At 52.4% G+C, this 22,399-nt stretch overlaps 1 protein-coding gene across 1 annotated transcript; it reads left to right on the top strand.

The window, feature by feature from the left end:
• Nucleotides 1-6,627: 6,627 nt before the first annotated feature.
• Nucleotides 6,628-8,776, top strand: LOC138551332 (zinc finger protein 84-like). The gene has a single exon (XM_069642478.1). It carries the CDS (start codon nt 7,130-7,132, stop codon nt 8,291-8,293), a length of 1,164 nt encoding a protein of 387 aa, XP_069498579.1. The 5' UTR covers nt 6,628-7,129; the 3' UTR covers nt 8,294-8,776.
• Nucleotides 8,777-22,399: the final 13,623 nt, after the last annotated feature.

Here is a 22,399-nt window from a genome sequence, read left to right as displayed (position 1 = left end):
TCCGGAGTATCAGGATGTGTTTGACGCAGGTGGGTCAGAAATCCTCCCTCCTCACAGGCCATATGATTGTCCGATAGAACTGGTTCCTGGGGCCAAGATACCATCGGGCCGGATTGATTCATTAACACCTAAAGAAGACTTCATTCTTAAGGAATATATTGACAAATCCTTAAAGTCGGGCTTCATTCGGCCTTCACGTTCTCCTGCAGCTTCCCCTTGGTTCTTTGTCCCGAAGAAGGAGGGGTACCTTCGCCCTTGCATTGATTATCGGGCCTTGAATGCTGTTACAGTCAGGAATCAATATCCGATTCCCCTAATATCGGTTTTGCTCGATCAACTCGGCTCGGCCAAGATGTTCACTAAACTGGATTTACGTGGGGGCGTATCACCTGGTACTCATATGTGATGGATTTGAATGGAAGACCACTTTTAAGACTTAGTACGGTCTGTATGAATACACTGTAATGCCGTTTGGTCTAAGTAATGCCCTGGCCACTTTCCAGTATTTTATTAATGAAGTATTTCATGATCTGCTGGATCAGTATTTGATCGTTTACCTGGATGACATCCTGATTTATTCTCCCACCTACAACACTCATGTTGTTCATGTTATCAGGGTTCTACAACGTCTACGTGACAACCAATTTTATGCTAAACTGGAGAAGTGCATGTTCCATGTGCAAGAGGTGGAATTCCTAGGTTATAACATCACCAACAAAGGAGTTCAAATGAGCAGATCCATGGTCTCTGCCATTTTTGATTGGCCGGTTCCCAACAATCTGAAGGCGTTGCAATCTTTTCTGGGATTTGCTAATTTTTATAGGCGATTTATTCAGGACTTTTCAGCCATTGTGTGTTCATTTACGGCCTTGACGAGTTCTAAAACTTCCTTTCACTGGAATCAGGAAGCACAACATGCCTTTGACTGTCTGAAATCTGCTTTCACCTCAGCACCAGTACTCCAACATCCCAATCCGACCCAACCATTCATTGTAGAGGCAGATGCATCAGATGTTGCTTTGCCTTTCTCAACATTGCCGAAGCTTACGTCTTATGAAAGGAATTATACGATCACAGAGCGTGAATTGTTGTCTATCCGGGATGCCTTTTTGGTATGGAGGCATCATTTGTTGGGTTCCCAATTACCAGTTCAGGTATTCACCGATCATAGAAATCAATTGGCTCTTCAATCAGTTAAATGCACAACTGCGCGTCATGCACGTTGGCATGAAATCTTTTCGATGTTTGATTTTACCCTTTCCTATCACCCTGGTTCGCAGAATTCTAAGGCGGATGCTCTATCTCGTCTTCATGGACCCGCAGAATCCTCTCACATCGCCGGTGCACCTGTCTTACCCACCCAGGTGGTGTATGGATGCGCCTTGCGTCTGTCACTTAAGTGCAGGCTTCAGGAGTGGCTTCGAACCGATCCGCCAGAAGTGGCCGAAAACGGTTTGAAAATAGTGCATACACTGCCCAATAGTCAGGGTAAGATATTTTTGCCGAATATGGAAACGCGACACACTGCCACACAATGGTGTCATGATTCCTCGTTGGCTGCACATCCCGGTATCAGGAAGACTGCGGATCTATTGAAAAGGTGGTGTTGGTGGCCGTCTCGGCTTCAGGACGTTACTGAGTTTATTGCCACGTGTTCTGTTTGCGCTCAGTGCAAATCCTCACATAGCAAACCGGTTGGTCTCTTACAACCGATGCCTCTTCCAGATCGTCCTTGGTTGGTCATTTCCATGGATTTTGTTTTGGAACTACCTGTGGTGGAATGTTTTGACACGATTTGGGTGGTCATTGATTACTTCACGAAGATGGCAGTATTTGTACCTTGTCAGGGGATCCCGACAGCTCCCAAACTGGCGGATCTCTTTTTACGGAACACATTCAGGTTGTTTGGTCTACCTTCTCTTATAATCTCTGACCGTGGTCCTCAATTCACCTCACGCTTCTGGAGGGCCTTGACTGCCGCATTGGGTATTGAGGCTCGGTTTTCTAGTGCTTATCATCCTTAGACGGATGGTCAGACTGAGCGCCTGAATGCCACTATGGAACAGTACATAAGATGTCTCATTTTTCAGCACCAGGAAGATTGGGTTTCTGTTTTGTCATTGGCTGAATTTGCCTATAACAATTCCCTTCACACAGCAACGCAGGTTTCTCCTTTCTTTGCCCTTTATGTTCAGCATCCGCGTTCCTTGCCTCTTGTTCCAGACCTGCCGATACATAATCCTGCTGCCCTTGCCTGTGTTAGGGACATCTCCGACACTCATGTCAATGTGAAACGGCATCTGATGGTTGCTCAAAAAAGGGCCAAGGTTTATGCGGACCGACATCGTTCCCCTGCACCTGTCTATCAACCAGGCATGAGAGTGTGGTTGTCTACACGTAATTTGCGCTTGCCGGGTCAGAAGACTTTGCTCCCACGCTTCATTGGTCCTTATGCCATATCGCATGTCATTAACCCGGCTGTAGTGCGCTTGGTTCTTCCGCAATCATGGAAACTTCATCCAGTGTTTCAAGTGTCTCTGATTAAACCATGCCATCCCGCTACCCGGCTACCGTCTCATCCCCCGCCTGTCAGGGTACGGGGTGCAGTGGAGTATGAGGTATCAGCGATCTTGGATACCAAGGTGTGGAATGGAAAGAGGCTCTACTATGTTGACTGGAAGGGTTACGGTCCGGAGGATCGTACCTGGGAACCTGCGGAGAACGTTCATGCCCCAGTGTTGTTATCTCGTTTTTGGAAGGCTCGGAGGGTAGGAGCATCTTTGGGGAAGGAAACTGTCAGGTATTGGCAACATTCAACCATGTTGGGCCGCAATAAGGATAAAGCTGTTACTAAACGTGGGTGTACTGACTCTCGTGTATGGAAAGGATCCGTGGTTACTGTTCCTTTAAGACTTTGGCTGGCAGGAGCTTGGAGGTTGGCATGGAAACGTTGATGTCCTGCCGGTACTTCCTGGTTTCACCTAGCACGCTGAGGAGCGTTACACACATCATGTGACCGCTTATTTAAGCCCGCCTTTACATCATACCGGCGCTTCTGAATCTTGTATTCTGACGGCGTTGCCTTTGTCCCTAGTATTCTTGCTTCTGTCCCTTGTTTCCCCTGTTTCTTTGGCTCTCCCATTGTTGACCTGGACTGCTCTACGGCTTGCTTTTGGAATCCCCGTCATTCTGTTGATCTTTCTGGCCTTGCCGACTTCAGACCTCTATTGGAATTGCCTCGCCTTGCCCCTTGTACTTTTGCTGTCCGCATGGCTGCTCGACCACGTAACGTTTTGGATTGCTAAATCACTCGCCCTGTTTACAGCGGAGCCCTCACAAACCTCCGACTCTGCCGTTGCACGCATCCTTTCTTGGACTCTGCTGCCTGTTTTGGAATACTTCATGACTTTGGATTGCTAGAGTGTTCTTGCACACTCCGGTACACGGACTGGAGACTGCCTTGGTGTACCAATTAGGCGTCCGCTTGTCGTTGCGTTAGGTTTGTGGATTTTGGACCTTTTAAGAACCTTTTGGATTTCCTCTTGTTCCTCCTGTTTATTCATCTGGTGTACTCTGTGTCTGGACTGCCTCGAAGTTACTTACCCGGTTTCTACAGCCTTCCGGTGTCTCGCTATACTGAACAGGTTAGTGATTGGTTTTGTTCTTGTTAATCAAGTACTGCTACGAATTGCATTGTTCTTATCATTGCTCTTCTTGCAGTTGCCTGGGGTCTTCACCTGTGCTCCTGGGATACATCTTGTCGCAGTATCCTGTTCCCTGTTGTTCCGGGTTCGTCGTTGGTACTCCATCTTTTCGCCAATCCGCTGTTCTGGTTGTTCAGTTCATCAACCAGTTTGGTAGATTGGCTAGAAGAATTCCTCGACTACACTATGAGGGCAAGAGCACGTCTGACAGAGGGTGCCATGGCAGGTAAGACACTGGGCTGCCAAAATCGGGTCCGGGTTCCCAGAATAGGGAATTACCGGGCCATTCCGAGTTCGGAGGGCCCGGTAATTCCTCCCTCCAGGAACCCGGGCCCGGACCTTCCCCATTCCAATTTCAGCCCCCATAGGGCTGAATGGGAATGGGAGAGGGATCAAACAATGGGCCGATTACAAGCGGCCCGTTTTTTGCTCCCTCTTCCCCTCGCGGGTCCCGGTAAGGACACCTGGTTTGACCAGGCGTTACTTACCGGGTCCCGCGAGGGGACCACGTAATTTCGCAGTACAGGTTTAACGGGTCCGCAACAATTAGCGGCACCCGTTAACCCGTACCGCGAACCTTAGGCCCACTGACTTCAACTTCATATGCACATGCGTAATGAAGGACAAAATACTTTTTTGAAAGCCAATAGAAAAGGCTTCAAAAAGGAAAATTGATTGTATCGGGTTTCCTGAAACTCGTGTTTGGCCCCCAGTCTAGAATTCTAAAAGTGTCTGTCATATACTGTTATGAAGTCTGCCTCTACTAGAAACACATCAAAAGGCAATACCATAGGACTGACTGTCTGACGGGCAGGTGGACGGATGATCGCTTGTGCTTCCTTGGGTGTCCAACTATGCGTATTGTTCCCACATAATACATCTTATCCCACCATATGATGGCATATGTGTCACAACAAACTTCATTACGTTTTCATCAGATGCTGACATAGGAGTTATCTACCTTTCAGATTCTGGACCTTAGGGATTATGCTGAGCTAACTCACCTAGAGTGGGGTGGGGGGGTGTCTCTCCACATTAGATCTGCAGGAATAATCTGTGTAATCAATAAATGATGACAAGAGTCAGAGTTCCTGGATAGTAACGGTGATGGGGCGACAGCCCCACTAGAGATGTAACTAAAGTGCTTCACAGGATAAGATTTAGTGAATTCTCGGTCACACGACAGAGGGTGCAGGGGCTTCTTGAGGATGAAACTAGGCTCCCATTATCAGAATCCACAAAAAGAAGGGGCCTGTATCGGGTTAAGGGGAACTGCCAAGTGATATGACCATTTACTTGCACCCCTTAACAATACAGCTGAGTTGCAGCCCCCCACCCCCTTACTGAAAATTACCCTGTGATATATTGAACAGGGCAATACAAGTGGCACCCTTTTGCAAATTAACTATAGTGCATAGCAATAGGGCATTTGTATAAACAATTAGGAAGGTAAATGAGACGATAGTTGGGATTTGGGGGGGGGGCGTCTCAGAAACACTTTGCCTCATTGCCAAACATGTAATTCTATCTGTCTGATACAAGCTTGATCATTCTGTAAATTCGGGGGGAGAATGATTTGTTTGGAGTTTATTTGGGTTTAAAGTCAATGTTTGAATGTACTGCTATTTTCATTATGGGAAGAAACTGGTGTTTTCTATTTGAATCTCAATTCAGCCCTCTTATTCTTCAGTAGTGCTGTTGGTTATACATGTGTGTTTGGTGCAATATGCATTTGCCCGAAGGTAATGAGGAGGTCTTCACTAATGACATAATAGACTGGTCAAACGAGGTGCCTGATTGGTGATAAAACTGCTCACCTAGTGTCTGCTGACCCAGTGTCAAACACCTGCCCTTATTGTTTGTATCAGGAAATTGCGAGCTTTCATGTACATTACAAAAGAAATAAAATGGTAGAAAAATATATGCTCATGATTAAAATATCCACATGAAATGTTTTCTTCACTGAGCGTGTATTATTTGTTTTTACATTTTTGTTGGATACTAAACAGTTCTATATAAAAAATGAATCACATATCACCTCTATTGCATTGATATGATGATGATGATGATGATGATGATATGGCATTTATAACGTGCCTATACACAGTGTTTTAAGGCGCAACGTTCATTATATTTGATAATTTGAGAACCACTACTCTGACAGCTATTAGGGTGCCTTTCCCACATAGATGGCACTTCAACGTCTCAATAGTTACAATGTGAGTAATCAAGTAATGCACATACCTTCTACTGAGAGCCAGGCATTGATAAGTGTGGGTGTAGTCCCCCTTTTACATCGCTGGCATAAAAATGTCCTTTCCATTCGTAACATATATAGCCTTCTTAGAAGCCAAAATGGTGGCGTAACACATGTCAAGGATTATTGAGGATAAGAATTTTGAAAAACAAACTAAAAGAGGATGAGGATTATTAAAGACTAGACTAAAATGAAAGTAACAATTTTATTATGAATAGAAGATGTATGAAGGACCAATTGTGGACTTAGAAATAAGCAGAATTGACGCATTTGAAAACCAGAGGATGACTGTGAACATTGAATTTGATGTAAGCACTGCAATATTTAGAAATTGCAACTATTTAATAAACAATGGAAGTGATAACTGAACAGCTGAAATCTACTGTTATTAAACAAAAGGCAATATTTACACTAGAATACCCACGATTATCAATGCCCAAATCACTATTTGGAAATAAGAGAAGTTTATTTCTAGTGGATTACTAAGCAGAAAAAGGCCAAAACAGGAAGCTAATAATGTTCTATTTGTGTACTTCAAGAATTATATAACTGCTCCTTAATATATTGTAACTACTGAGAACCAGTCTGCCTGTTAGTGATGCCTGCGACTGTGAACATGCTGAAACTAATAATGTGTTTCTCCTTTTTCTTCAATAGGTAATTGATGTCCAAAAAACAAAAAATTGATCGATTGTTAAATACTGTGGACTAATGCAGTGCCAACCTTCATTGATACAATGTGGAATTTCCTATCATCTTAGAAGCAGACACGTTTGTGGTCCAAATTTCATTTCAGAGTATTCAGGATTTGAGATTGAGAATCTATAGAATACAGGATGGGTTTCATTCATTCAATACACTTGTAGAATCCAGCAGCAACAGTAAAACAAGACTTTTCCTTGTGCCTATTCCTCTGAGAACACAAACAAGTGCTATTTTATATACTACGTTCTGAATGTGAGACTAGTTTACGGGATTTAGCAAAACACCTATAAATGGTCGAACAGTATTCATGCACTGAATATTTTAAAATCTTCAGCTAGAAGAAACATCTTTCTGTCACTAGAAAAGACCTTCACATGGGAAAGCTCATCTGCACTGTGAATCTGGGAAAAGGTTCAGTGGAACGAGTCAACCTGACAGAATAAACTGGCGATGAACCTTACCAATGAACAGAATGTCTGACAAGGGGTCACCTAATGAATATACTCATTACCCATGTGAGAACATCAGTGAAAACCCTTATCAGTGCACTGAATTTGGGAATAACGATATGCTCATTTCCCCTGAGAGGACACATTTAGGTGAAAAACCTTATCAATGCACTGAATGTGGGAAATGGTTTGCTGACAAGCGTCATCTTATTCGACACCAGAGAACACATACAGGCGAGAAACCTTATCAATGCACTGAATGTGGGAAATGGTTTGCTGACAAGGGGTATCTTACTCGGCACCAAAGAACACATACAGGTGAGACACCTCATGAGTGCACTGAATGTGGGAAAGCTTTCAGTCACAAGGGAGGTCTTATATACCATCAGTTCTCACATACAGGTGAGAAACCTCATCAGTGTACTGACTGTGGTAAGAGTTTCATTAATAAGGGAAGTCTTATTCGTCACCAGAGAACACATACAGGTAGGAATCCTCATGAGTGCACTGAATGTGGGAAAGGATTTGCTCAGAACGGTCATCTTACTCAGCACCAGAGTACGCATACAGGTGAGAAACCTCATGTGTGCACTGAATGTGGGAAATGGTTTGCTCAGAAGGGGCATCTTACACAGCACCAGAGAACGCATACAGGTGAGAAACCTCATCAGTGTTCGGAATGTGGGAAGTGCTTTATTCAGAAGGGATCTCTTATTTGCCACCTGCGAATACACACAGAGGAGAAACCTCATAAGTGCACTGAATGTGATAAGAGTTTCATTAATAAGGGAAGTCTTATTCGTCACCAGAAAACACATTCAGGTGAGAAACCTCAGCAATGCACTGAATGTGGGAAACGGTTTGCTCAGAAGGGACAGCTTACTCGGCACCGGAGAACACATACAGGTGAGAAACCTTATCGGTGCCCAGAATGTGGGAAACGGTTTGCTCAGAAGGGGCATCTTAATCAGCACCAGAAAACACATACAGGTGAGAAACCTCATGAATGCACTGAATGTGGGGAAAGGTTCTGTCAGCAGCAAGGACTCATTTACCATCAGTTCTCACACACAGGGGAGAAACCTCATGAGTGCACTGAATGTGGTAAGAGTTTCATTATGAAGGGGAGTCTTATTCGTCATCAAAGAACACATGCAGGCGAGACACCTGATCAGTGAGATCAATAACCTAAATGGGCACCAGACCAAACATGCATGTGAGGGTCTATTTCAGGGTATGGAATGTGGGAAATACTTACTATGCAGGATGTTCTTATCTGCCATGAGAGAGGACATGCCTGCGAGGGTCCATTTCAGGGTAGTAAATGTGGGACCTACTTCAGTATGCAGGCTGTACTTATATGCCATGAGAGAAGTTTTAATGTCAACCTCAAAACATATGGAGTAACATTTTCCAAATTCAAATTATGTGGAGCCCTCTTTAATAAAATTGGTGAAAGATGTATTATCACGTGGCTGATTGAACTAAGCTTTGCCCAATACACGTGGAAAGGCAATGTTCATCAAGGGGGAAACCTGGAATCTCCAACATTACTCCGGCAGTCAGAATGTCCATGACATGCATGCTCCACCTGGATGCACTTCTAGCAGAACACTGCCTGGAATCTCCAACATTACTGCGGAAGTCAGAATGTCCATGACATGCATGCTCCACCTGGATGCACTTCTAGCAGAACACTGCCTGGAATCTCCAACATTACTGCGGAAGTCAGAATGTCCATGACATGCATGCTCCACCTGGAATGCCCTTCTACCGGAACACTGCCTGGGATCTCCAACATTACTGCGGAAGTCAGAATGTGCAAGACATGCATTCCCACCTGCAATGCCCTTCTAGCACAACACTGCCTGGAATCTCCAACATTACTCCGGCAGTCAGAATGTCCATGACATGCATGCTCCACCTGGATGCACTTCTAGCGGAACACTGCCTGGGATCTCCAACATTACTGCGGAAGTCAGACTGTGCAAGACATGCATGCCCACCTGGATGCACTTCTAGCACAACACTGCCTGGAATCTCCAACAGTACTCCGGAAGTCAGACTGTGCAAGACATGCATGCCCACCTGGATGCACTTCTAGCAGAACACTGCCTGGAATCTCCAACAGTACTCCGGAAGTCAGAATGTGCAAGACATGCATGCCCACCTGGCATGCCATTCTAGCTGAACACTGCCTGGAATCTCCAACATAACTCCAGAAGTCAGAATGTGCAAGACATGCATGCCCCACCTGGAGCGCCCTTCTAGCGGAACACTGCCTGCAATCTCCAACATTACTCCGGAAGTCAGAATGTGCAAGACATGCATGCCCCACCTGGAGCGCCCTTCTAGCGGAACACTGCCTGGAATCTCCAACAGTACTCCGGAAGTCAGAATGTGCAAGGTATGCATGCCCCACCTGGATGCCCTTCTAGCGGAACACTGCTGGAATCTCCAACATTACTCCAGAAGTCAGAATGTGCAGGCATGCATGCCCCACCTGGAATGCACTTCTAGCCGAACAAAGCAGTGTTTCTCCTTTGGCAGCAAATTACAGGGTGCCCGCTAGTGTCCAACACTATTGCCTGTCTTTATTGCAACGCTTATGATTAGTGTATTGTACCTCCATGTGCCGACCCAAGGCCAGGGAACTATTTCATAAGGTAGGATGTATGTCCACTTTTAAAGCACTGTTTTTTTAAGAAATTGGCTTAGTGTGAAGGGTGCATGGAGAGGATGTGAAGTGTTGCATTAAATGATATTGAAATGATTTTAAAAAGTGACCTTTGTGTATACAATAGTAAGGGAATATGAAATGGAAATCTTCACTGAGCTCTGAGGCAATATAACGTGTACATTCGGAAATGAAATGGCACATTTCTGCCTTAATTAAATGGTTTTAGACATATTGGGGCTCATTACAAGTCTGACGATAAGCGGGTCGCCGCTGGACTTACTCTGGTTGTGGCGCCTGATAACCCAGTGCCACTGGGACATTACAAGTCAAGGCGGGCCAGGGTATCAGGCGCCGGAAAATGTTAGTACCCATTCCCGAATGGAGACTCGGAAGTACCGGCACCATGAGTAACGTTGCTGGTGCTTCATAACAAAGGTGCCTACCGGGGCCGTTGTGCCCGGGAGGTCAGCCTTCAAGTGCGCAACGGCACTGGCAGGCACAGTTGTAGTCTGCAGGTCTGGAAAGGGTGCCGGTACATTGCTACCAGCATCTTTATTTTCAGACCGGCAGACATGTTATGAGGCCTATCAATAGCCGTTCTCTCTAAATTCCAAGAAGGAATAGTGAACAAAAATGTTATGTTAACCAAATGAAATTGATCCTGGATAAGCTGAAATGTCGAAATTATACTCTACCACCCTAAATTCATAAACTGAATGAGAAGCTGATTATAAGAATGTTGAGCTGTAGACAAATTGTCATTATTTATTACAATTAAAAATAAATGGCTAGTACCTCCATTTGTATGTTAAATCATTTTCTTTTTTCTGGCTTCACTTTTGTATAAACTGGTTCCTGGATCAGAGACGATTCATTTGTTTTAATTAGTGGGGATACCGTCTCCATTTCCGTTTTATTTAATGTATTATTGTATATATGGTTTATAAAAACCTTTATATTTTATTTATTGGATATTTGTAAGGCCTATACAACAAAGAGTTTCAAACATACACACATTATTATTTTATGTTTCCAGGTCTTGGCATCTACTTCACATAAAATCACATTGGAACAATAAAAAACCTTATATACATTAAAATAGCAACACTAAAATATCACCATCACATTAAAACCCTTAAGCAGCTTGAATCTCCCCAAAAGCTTTAGAGGGTAATTCATAGAAATTCGCACAAAAGTGGAGCACGCGGCTGGCGCACAGTGTCCCCGTGCGATACACTGCGCCAGCCGCGTGCGAAAAATCCTTTTCATCGCACAGCGTATTCATGGATTTAAGCCTCCGAAACCAGCCGTGGCGCAGAGTGGCGCAGCGACCCTGCAGCAGCGCCAGTTACGCCCCCAAGAACGCCCTCGCGCAAGGAAAAGCCTTCAAAATTCATCGCAAAGGGCTGCGCTAAACCTGGACCAGTTCACAGGGCTGCCAAACAGCAAACGCCAAGCGGGGAACGTGTATTTCAGTGGTTCGTGGGAAGTTTCACATGCGATTGTCCTGGGTACGTGTACATCAGGGGTGCGTGGGAAGTAACACACGCGATTCCATCAGGGCACGTGTATTCCAGAGGTGCACGGGAAGCATCACACGCAAAAACAGCAGGGTACGTGCATTTCAGGGGTGCGCAGGAAGTATCACACACAATTCCATCAGGGTACATGGCAGCAGGGTACGTGTATTCCTGGGGTGCGCGGGAAGTATCACACGCAGAATCAGCAGGGTACGTGTATTTCAGGGGTGCGCAGGAAGTATCACACGCAATTCCATCAGGGTATGTGTATTCTAGGGGTGCCCGGGGAGCACCACACGTGAATTGCACGTGTGGGTCCTCCCAGGTGTTCCCTCTACACCCTCCATGGCCCCCACAGGCAGCCCATACCACAGGGGCCTATCCTACCCATGTCCTGCAGGCAGGCCATCCACCATGCCCATTCCCCCCAGCCAACCCACATGTCACCTTGCACTACTGCCCACCAACGCATGTCCCCCAGCACCCCCAGCCCCCAGGGGCACCCTCCACCAGGCCCCCACTCATGTACAACTCATGTCTCCCTGCACCCCCAGCATCCAGGGGCAGCCTCCACCAGGCCCCCACTCATGTCTCCCTGCACCCCCAACCCCCAGCAGTGCAGGGGCAGCCTCCACCAGGCCCCCACACTTGTTTCCCACAACCCCCACCCCCCTGCCATCCAGGGGCACCCTCCACCAGGCCCCCACTCATGTCTCCCACCACACCCACCCCCCAGCAGTGCAGGGCACCCTCCACCAGGCCCCCACACATGTCTCCCATCACCTCCACCCCCCAGCAGTGCAGGGGCACCCTCCACCAGGCCCCCACACATGTCTCCCATCACCTCCACCCCCCAGCAGTGCAGGGGCACCCTCCACCAGGCCCTCGCTCAAGTCTCCCACCACCCCCCAGCAGTGCAGGGGCAGCCTCCACCAGGCCCCAACTCATGTCTCCCACCACCCCCACCCCCCAGCAGTGCAGGGCACCCTCCACCAGGCCGCCACTCATGTCTCCCATCACCCCCACTCCCCAGCAGTGCAGGGCACCCTCCACCAGGCCCCCACTCATGTCTCCCATCACCCCCAGCATCCAGGGGCACCCTCCACCAGGCCCCTACTCATGTCTCCCATCACCCCCACCCCCCAGCAGTGCAGGGGCACCCTCCACCAGGCCCCCACTCAAGTCTCCCACCACCCCCCAGCAGTGCAGGGGCAGCCTCCACCAGGCCCCCACTCATGTCTCCCACCACCACCACCCCCCCGCAGTGCAGGGCACCCTCCACCAGGCCGCCACTCATGTCTCCCATCACCCCCACTCCCCAGCAGTGCAGGGCACCCTCCACCAGGCCCCCACTCATGTCTCCCATCACCCCCACCCCCCAGCATCCAGGGGCACCCTCCACCAGGCCCCCACTCATGTCTCCCATCACCCCCACCCCCCAGCAGTGCAGGGGCACCCTCCACCAGGGCCCCACTCATGTCTCCCACCACCCCCAGCAGTGCAGGGGCAGCCTCCACCAGGCCCCCACTCATGTCTACCACCACCCCACCCCCCAGCAGTGCAGGGCACCCTCCACCAGGCCCCCACTCATGTCCAACTCATGTCTCCCTGCACCCCCAGCATCCAGGGGCACCCTCCACCAGGCCCCCACTCATGTCTACCACCACCCCCACCCCCCAGCAGTGCAGGGCACCCTCCACCAGGTCCCCACTCATGTCCAACTCATGTCTCCCTGCACCCCCAGCATCCAGGGGCAGCCTCCACCAGGCCCCCACACATGTCTCCCATCACTCCACCCCCCAGAAGTGCAGGGGCACCCTCCACCAGGCCCCCACTCATGTCTCCCACCACCCCCACCCCCCAGCAGTGCAGGGGCAGCCTCCACCAGGCCCCCACTCATGTCTCCCATCACCCCCACCCCTCAGCAGTGCATGGCACCCTCCACCAGGCCCCCACTCATGTCTCCCAGCACCCCCAACCCCCAGCATCCAGGGGCCCCCTCCACCAGGCCCCCACTCATGTCTCCCATCACCCCCACCCCCCAGCAGTGCAGGGGCACCCTCCACCAGGCCCCCACTCATGTCTCCCACCACCCCCACCCCCCAGCAGTGCAGGGGCAGCCTCCACCAGGCCCGCACTCATGTCTCCCACCACCCCCACCCCCCTGCAGTGCAGGGGCACCCTCCACCAGGCCCCCACTCATGTCTCCCATCACTCCCACCCCCCAGCAGTGCAGGACACCCTCCACCAGTCCACCACTCATCTCTCCCAGCACCCCCAGCATCCAGGGGCACCCTCCACCAGGCCCCCACTCATGTCTCCCATCACCCCCACCCCCCAGCAGTGCAGGGGCACCCTCCACCAGGCCCCCACTCATGTCTCCCACCACCCCCCAGCAGTGCAGGGGCAGGCTCCACCAGGCCCCCACTCATGTCTACCACCACCCCCACCCCCCAGCAGTGCAGGGCACCCTCCACCATGCCCCCACTCATGTCCAACTCATGTCTCCCTGCACCCCCACCCCCCAGCATCCAGGGGCACCCTCCACCAGGCCCCCACTCATGTCTCCCATCACCCCCACCCCCCAGCAGTGCAGGGGCACCCTCCACCAGGCCCCCACTCATGTCTCCCACCACCCCCACCCCTCAGCAGTGCAGGGGCACCCTCCACCAGGCCCCCACTCATGTCTCCCAGCACCCCCACCCCCCAGCAGTGCAGGGGCACCCTCCACCAGGCCCCCACTCATGTCTCCCACCACCCCCACCCCCCAGCAGTGCAGGCGCACCCTCCACCAGGCCCCCACTCATGTCTCCCAGCACCCCCACCCCCCAGCATCAAGGGGCACCCTCCACCAGGCCCCCACTCATGTCTCCCATCACCCTCCAGCAGTGCAGGGGCACCCTCCACCAGGCCCCCACACATGTCTCCCAGCACCCCCAGCATCCAGGGGCACCCTCCACCAGGCCCCCACTCATGTCTCCTATCACCCCCACCCCCCAGCAGTGCAGGGGCACCCTCCACCAGGCCCCCACTCATGCCTCCCAGCACCCCCACCCCCCAGCAGTGCAGGGGCACCCTCCACCAGGCCCCTACTCATGTCTCCCACCACCCCCACCCCCCAGCAGTGCAGGGGCACCCTCCACCAGGCCCCCACTCATGTCTCCCAGCACCCCCACCCCCCAGCATCAAGGGGCACCCTCCATCAGGCCCCCACTCATGTCTCCCATCACTCCCATCCCCCAGCAGTGCAGGACACCCTCCACCAGGCCCCCACTCATCTCTCCCAGCACCCCCAGCATCTAGGGGCACCCTCCACCAGGCCCCCACTCATGTCTCCCATCACCCCCACCCCCCAGCAGTGCAGGGGCACCCTCCACCAGGCCCCCACTCATGTCTCCCACCACCCCCCAGCAGTGCAGGGGCAGGCTCCACCAGGCCCCCACTCATGTCTACCACTACCCCCACCCCCCAGCAGTGCAGGGCACCCTCCACCATGCCCCCACTCATGTCTCCATGCACCCCCACCCCCCAGCATCCAGGGGCACCCTCCACCAGGCCCCCACTCATGTCTCCCATCACCCCCACCCCCCAGCAGTGCAGGGGCACCCTCCACCAGGCCCCCACTCATGTCTCTCACCACCCCCACCACCCAGCAGTGCAGGGGCACCCTCCACCAGGCCCCCACTCATGTCTCCCAGCACCCACACCCCCCAGCAGTGCAGGGGCACCCTCCACCAGGCCCCCACTCATGTCTCCCACCACCCCCACCCCCCAGCAGTGCAGGGGCACCCTCCACCAGGCCCCCACTCATGTCTCCCAGCACCCCCACCCACCAGCATCAAGGGGCACCCTCCACCAGGCTCCCACTCATGTCTCCCATCACCCCCCAGCAGTGCAGGGGCACCCTCCACCAGGCCCCCACTCATGTCTCCCACCACCCCCAGCAGTGCAGGGGCAGCCTCCACCAGCCCCCCACTCATGTCTACCACCACCCCCCCAGCAGTGCAGGGCACCCTCCACCAGGCCCCTACTCATGTCCAACTCATGTCTCACTGCACCCCCACCCCCCAGCATCCAGGGGCACCCTCCACCAGGCCCCAATCATGTCTCCCACCACCCCCACCCCCCAGCAGTACAGGGCACCCTCCACCAGACCCCCGCACATGTCTCCCATCACCCCCACCCCCCAGCAGTGCAGGGGCACCCTCCACCAGGCCCCCACTCATGTCTCCCATCACCCCCACCCCCCAGCAACCAGGGGCACCCTCCACCAGGCCCCCACTCATGTCCAACTCATGTCTCCCTGCACCCACACCCCCCAGCATCCAGGAGCAGCCTCCACCAGGCCCCCACTCATGTCTCCCTGCACCCCCACCCCCCAGCAGTGCAGGGCACCCTCCACCAGGCCCCCACACATGTCTCCCATCACCCCCAGCAGTGCAGGGGCACCCTCCACCAGGCCCCCACTCATGTCTCCCACCACCCCCACCCCCCAGCAGTGCAGGGGCACCCTCCACCAGGCCCCCACTCATGTCTTCCTGCACCCCCACCCCTCAGCAGTGCAGGGGCACCCTCCACCAGGCCCCCACTCATGTCCCCCAGTCAACATGTCACCACAATGTAGATCCCTGGCCCTTATGGTCAGCCTCCAAATGCCAAACACCCACCCGAGTATTGCATCCACCCACTTAGAAATGGCAAAAACATGATAGAACCGCAATTGCAAGTTTGGAAATGAACACATGTCCCTCACATACACCCAATGGGTGTCAGTGAATGTCAAAACCCATATCGTGATATGCATGAAACCAATGAGATGATACTACACATTGAAGTTTGAAGAAAAAATATGTATTAAAAGCAACATAAATTGAATCAAAAATAAACAATAATGCAAATTAAAAAAAAAAAAACAGCATGTCCGTGAAATAATGCAAAACCACAAATCATAACGCAAAGGAAAGGTGTCCAAAGTCACAGTCCACAAAAGTAAATCCAATGGAAAATTAAAATCAAAAACCATTGCTCCATGGGGAAATCATAAAAAAATTGAAAATCCAAAAGTCAACTATATACAGATAAACAATCCAGGGTCCATGATCCCAACCGAAGAAATGAAACCTATCTAATAACACTACCTAAAAAAAAAAACGATATACAAAAATGTGGCCCATTGTCCAAAAGGTCCAAAAAAAATGCAAAACCAAAGGAAACCTAACACTAACTACAGAACTATTTACAAGGGCAGCGGGCTAGTCCGACGGCTCACTTCGGGATGTTCCGGGCCAGGGCATCATCGAACTCCTGCTCAATGTCCCAGAGGCGGTCCTCCTCCATGGCCCCGAGGGTCCGCAGGGCCGTCCACATGTTCACCCCAAACTCCCTGCGGATTGCCTCGAGGCACTCGGCCCGCCTCAGGGCCCTCCGTATGGAGTTCTCCGCCCTGACCATCGTGAGCCGTGCCTCTTCCGCCCGCTGCCGCTCCGCATCTATGGCGTGGCCCAACCCCTGCCACACGGAAGACACTTCCCGTCCTGGGTCCTTCTGCCCTCCGGCCAATGCCTGTGTTACGCTCACCTGATTCCCACGTGGGCGTCGACCTGGACTGGCCCGCTGTTGCTTCCACCAGAGTAACACGTAGAGCCGAGATGACAGACTGGACAGACCCACTTAGCTTTGTTTGTTGGACTCGTACGAATATCTTTCTGCAATGGAGAAGGGGAATTAACCTCCCGTAATCTGAGCGTTAACCTGCCTTCCCACTCCCCTTGTCTGCCCACAGAACATTCCTGAAGTCCCCTCTTAATCTCACCTGATGATTCGGAAAGATGAGCTCTCCATCCTGCGTCGAGCGCAGGGGCACGTAGACGACCAGTTACTTCACTGGCGTGGAGGAATCGGCGAGTTCCAGTATTGACTCTAAAGTCCAATCGTTCGTAAGAGTTCAAAAGTCTGATCTTCACTCTACCAGATCCCTTGCAGGTTGCAGACTTAAACCACTAGAAGAGTTCCAAGTGGCAATTGGTAAGATCCCGGTAAGTCTATTGTGGTTCTCCCCTTTGGGGCCGGGGTACAGCGATGATGCAGAATTAACTGTGCCGACCCGAAATGAGATGAGTACCCCCCTGTGGTAAATCAGGTAAGTCTTTGGGGTTAGGTTGTATTGTCCTTGTTTTTCCCCTTAGGGGCCGGGGTGCGGCGGTGATGCAGAATTTACTGCGTCGACCCGAGATGAGGTGAGTACCCCCCTGTGGTAATCAGGTAAGTCTTTGGGGGTAGGTTGTATTGTCCTTGTTTTCCCCTTAGGGGCCTGGGTGCGGCGGTGATGCAGGATTGACTGCGCCGACCCGAGATGAGGTGAGTACCCCCCTGTGGTAATCAGGTAAGTCTTTGGGGGTGGTTTGTATTGCCCTTGCTCACCTATTTGTTCTTGTCTCCCCCAGGTGTTGAAGAATGGCCTGGAGATGCTGGGTTCCCGATGGAGTAAAGGAATGCAGCCCCGGATGGTGAGTTCAGCGCGGCGCTGCGAGGTGCGTGGCAATGCACCTGTGAAGGCTTCTCTCTTCCAGATCGACGATGTGCTGGATCAAGGATTCAGGTAAGGGTTTTGTTCTGATCTCTTCTCCTTCTCCTTTTCTTGTTCCAGGTGTTCCAGGGCTGAAGCGGGCGTGGCTGAAGACTGGAGCTGCTGAAGACACGGTGAGCGTTACGCTGCAGAACGCAGAATAACACGAAGCACGTGTGGCTGTCCGGGTGTGGCTTAAATAGCCTTGGAAGTAGTTCCAGGTAAGTATTCTTCCACAGCTCCACCCGAGAGGAAAGGAGTCCCTGAGGTAAAATAGTCCCTCTAAGCCTCATTTGGCTTGTGGCTTCGTGCAGCATGGTCTGCATCAGGTAGGTATGCAGCATGGTCTGCATCAGGTAAGTTTTTCTGTAATGAGCCTGGCACCCATGGCGCCAGGACTGACTTTATTCTTATGAGCCTGGTGCCATAGGCGCCAGGACTGTAGCCAAATAGCCCCTAACTGGGGTTTTTGGGCATGCTTCAAGTGGCATGATGCCTGCTTCCGGGGTTGCTGGGCCTGGTCTGGCTTTCCGGGGGAAGGCATCGTGACAGCCTGCCCCTCCGATGTCGAAAGCCCCGAGCCATCATGGCTCCCACCACGTTGCTGCTGCTGCTGTGCCTCTGCCCGTGCACTGCCTCCTGCTGCCTGCACATCCTCTGCTAGCTGGGGTGCAGTCGTTGATGTGGCCACCCCTGCTGGACGTCCGACTTCCGACTGTGGCAGGGATGCCTCCTCCACCAGCCTGGCCGCACCATCAGAGGCCGCTCCACAGGGCACCCAGGTGACTGATGGGTGGGAAGATGGTACGGAGGACGACTGGCGCATAGGGGGTTCAGTTGAGGAGGGGGTCATAGCAAGCCCCATCAAACGGAGGAATCCGGCCTGGGTGACCTGTCCCAGTAGGCTGACGCGGTCAACGAGCCATTCGAGATGACGTGCAGTCTCCTCATGAAAAGACTGCAGGTCACCTCGCATGGCCCGTTGACGCAACGCCAAACCAGTCAGGACAGGCTCAACCCGGACCCGGATAGCCACGTCCGCAGGCAGAGGAAGGCCAGTTGTTGTGAGCTCATCCCCTGCCTGAAAACGGGTCTGGACGTAGGCATCCCTGCTGGTGCAAGATGATGCAGTGACAGGATCAGGGACAGGATTGCACACAGGCACCTCCGCGGCGACCTGTGCTGCCTCCTGTCCCTGGTCCTGCACTGCACCACTAGCACCAGTGGAATCCCCACCTCCAGACCCCGTCTCTGTTGCTTGCACGGCCTCCTCCTCCACCAAACCCCCCACCAACCTGGATGACTCCGTGCCATCTTCCCCCGTTGGGCCCTGTGGGGTCCCAGCTGCCCCTTCTGCTGCCGAGGAGTCCAACTCCGACCTCCGCCTCTTGGACCTCCCCCCGGCAGCTGCGGCCTGGGACGCGGTTCCGGACTCCTCACTCCCCGACGAGATCACAACACGGGAGGGGAGCCGGGCCTTGCGTCTCCGGCTGGCGGTGCGATCCCTGCTGCGGTGCTCCACAGCACCTTCTCCGCCCTCTTCATCAGTTGACGCTGCAGACAGGGAGAAATAAAACACATGCATCAGGGCACTGTACAATGGACACATACACACATGACAGTTGCACATGAGTGGCATTGGCAAACCTCAGACATGGCATCACAATTGGCAACACACATGTCATTTCAACTTGCACACATGAGCCATACCACAGCCACATCGCAACTGCCAGCACCATCCATACACATACAACAGCATGAGCAGGCAAAGGTGAGCCAGACATCACATGCAACACAGGGAGTGCACTACACATGCACACACACCACCACACTTGCATGCATGTGTACACCTCAGCCAACTGTTGCAGTGTTCAGATGGGCATCCATGTCACATCTGCCAATCAGGCTTCCACATCCCGCTGTCACATGCATCCATGTTGCATCACTGTTGCACCCTTGTCAAATACACACACATGCACATGTACACAGTGCTGATACATGCAGCTGAAAACAACATACATGTGTGACATCACGAACATGCCTACTTACATACACATTCATCCAAACATGTGTGCCCACACAACTGCATTTGGCATGCAAGCCTACACACACAAGCACCATCCATGTCTCACACATGACAGCCCTCGCATGTGTTAGCCCCACGGCCCTGTACACCCCCACCCATACTCGGCCCCATACAAACAGATGTGCAACCGGCACACTACTGGCACATCACCACACGCACAGCTTACAATCATGATGCATGTACACTTACCGCTCGACTCCAGACGGGTCTGCCTCTCAAGGACCTGGACGTGGAGCGCTGGGGATATGCGTTCCAGGACCCTCATCTGATCTTCTGACAAGTGGCCCCGGCGCTCCTTAGCATTCGCTGCCTTCAAGAGGCGCCGGGCCTTGCTCAGGGTCCTGGACCTGAAGTCCTCCCAGCGCTTCTTGACATGTTGTAAGTCGCGGACTGCCACCCCCTCCGCGTTGATGGCAGTCAGGATGTCCGTCCAGATCCGAGTCTGTCCTTCCTTGTCGGCGCGCACACTTCCGAAGAGGGCATCATACTGCCCCAGGACTTGCTCCACCAGGACACCAACTTCCCTGTCACTGAAGATGGTGCGCCTCTGCCTCTCTGGCCGGGGGTTGTCAGTGGTGCCAGATGTTGCAGTGCCCGACATGACAACCCCAGAGGCAGGAGTGGGTGGGCAACTGGGTCCTGGGGCTGGGCTGTGGAGCGATGGAATCCCAGTCGGGAGTCTTCGGTTCCAGCAGGGGTGGTCACAGCAACAGCACCCCTGGCTGATGTGCAGGCAGCAAATTGCAGGGCACGTGGGCAGCAGGCAGTCAGGCAGCAGCAGATGGCAGGTGGGAGCGTGCTCGGGGCTCTGTGGGGCAGTAAATCGGCTTTCTGGGCAGGAGCGTGGTCTTCCGTGTGCTTACGCGTGGCCAGCTTGATACGGAGTGATTTGGCACGTGAAAATCATGCACGTCTGCGTGTAATTCGAGAAAAGGCCCTTAGCGCGTAAGCGCGTCTGCACGCAGACGCGATTTCATTGGCCCAAAGGCCCCCATGCGCAGCTATGACGTCACGCGCATGGCCGTATAGAATGGCGCGTGTAAAAAAAAAGATACACGTCCGAGTGTCAAAGCGTGTAATTGGTGGAACTGGCCTCATCGCGTATGCACGTCTGTGACGTGTGTATAAAAGGTACGTGTAGGACGCCATTTCCTTGTACGTGCTTTTCGTGGAGAGCGAGTGGGTGAAATCTGTACTTCTTATCGATTCACACGCGATTTGCTTCACGGCGTTTCAAGTTCGTACTCCCTGTTACCTCTGACAGCTTTTTCTCTTTTCCTCTTTTTCCTGGGCCTGTTTCCTCAAACAGCGTTCCCTTCTACTGTTGTCCTGTCTCCTCAGACAGCGTACAATTCTTCTTTTGGCGGGGGTGTTGCCAACGCGCACACGCGCATATTTTTCACGCTTTTGTTCCTGGCAGACGGTGAGTCACGCACGTATTTAACATCTGTGCTTGCCCCATGTGTCGCATACCCCTTCAGAGGTCATTCTAGGCTGCGTGTGACACGCATACGTTCATTCTTGTGTTTCTGGGTGCCACAGCGTAGTGCAGGTTTATTTTTCCACACACGTGGTCTAGGAGGGGTTGCGTGCACCTTACTTCCCTTTTTTGGGGTGCATGTGCGTTGCGTGACCCGTCATCTTTCCCCAGGGGTGACATACAGCCTTGCTAGAGCACTAGGGTACGATTACAATCTGGTACCCAACCCCTTTGACCCCCAATTGCCCAGGACAATAGTTCACATCGACTCCCATACGCACAATAACATCAGTGCAATGGCTGGGAGGCGAACAAGCCGTAAGGGTGGCAAAGGTGGCCGAGCCCCAAGTGGTGGCCGTGGTGGCCGTGGTGGATCCGGTAGGGGACGTGGCCGTGACTTGCAGGGTGCCCCTAGCCCCCCATGTGTGAAGGAGCAGTCAGGGACACCCATGCCCCCCCGGTTGAGGGTAACGTGGCTAACACCATCCATGCTCAGCCCTTGTTGGACCAGCCCACTGTGGAACCAGACCTGGCACAGGGTGACTCCATGGCTGACTTCCAGGTCAGCAGGTCTAGGCCATGTGCGCCGGTGCACATTGGTGCATCAGGCCACGTGGGTCAGGGGCAGCTAGGTCATCTGCTGCCCCACGTAGGCAGTCTGGGGAGGCTGCAGGGGCAGCTGCGGCTCCATCGACCCCACCTCTCACACACCCAGCCAGGACAGTGTCGGTCCAAGTCCATCATGCTGACATTCCCCCTGACACCATCACACTTGAGCTAATGCCTGCACCAACTCCCATGCTGAGTGTGCAATCCCACACTCCTAGTACAGAGTCCACCGGGGCTCCTGCCCCTAGTGTCCAGAGCGGCGTAGGACACTCAGGATCCCCACCACCTTCCAAGCGGAAGAGGAAGAGTGCTCGTCCAGTAGAGGATGATGCCCCAGACATGGC

This window comes from Ambystoma mexicanum, chromosome 1q, assembly GCF_040938575.1.
Source record: "Ambystoma mexicanum isolate Mex_15411 chromosome 1q, UKY_AmexF1_1, whole genome shotgun sequence".
Classification (NCBI taxonomy): Eukaryota; Metazoa; Chordata; class Amphibia; order Caudata; family Ambystomatidae; genus Ambystoma; species Ambystoma mexicanum.
The sequence above is the reverse complement of the archived record's forward strand: the minus strand, read 5'-3'. Positions and strand labels throughout refer to the sequence as shown.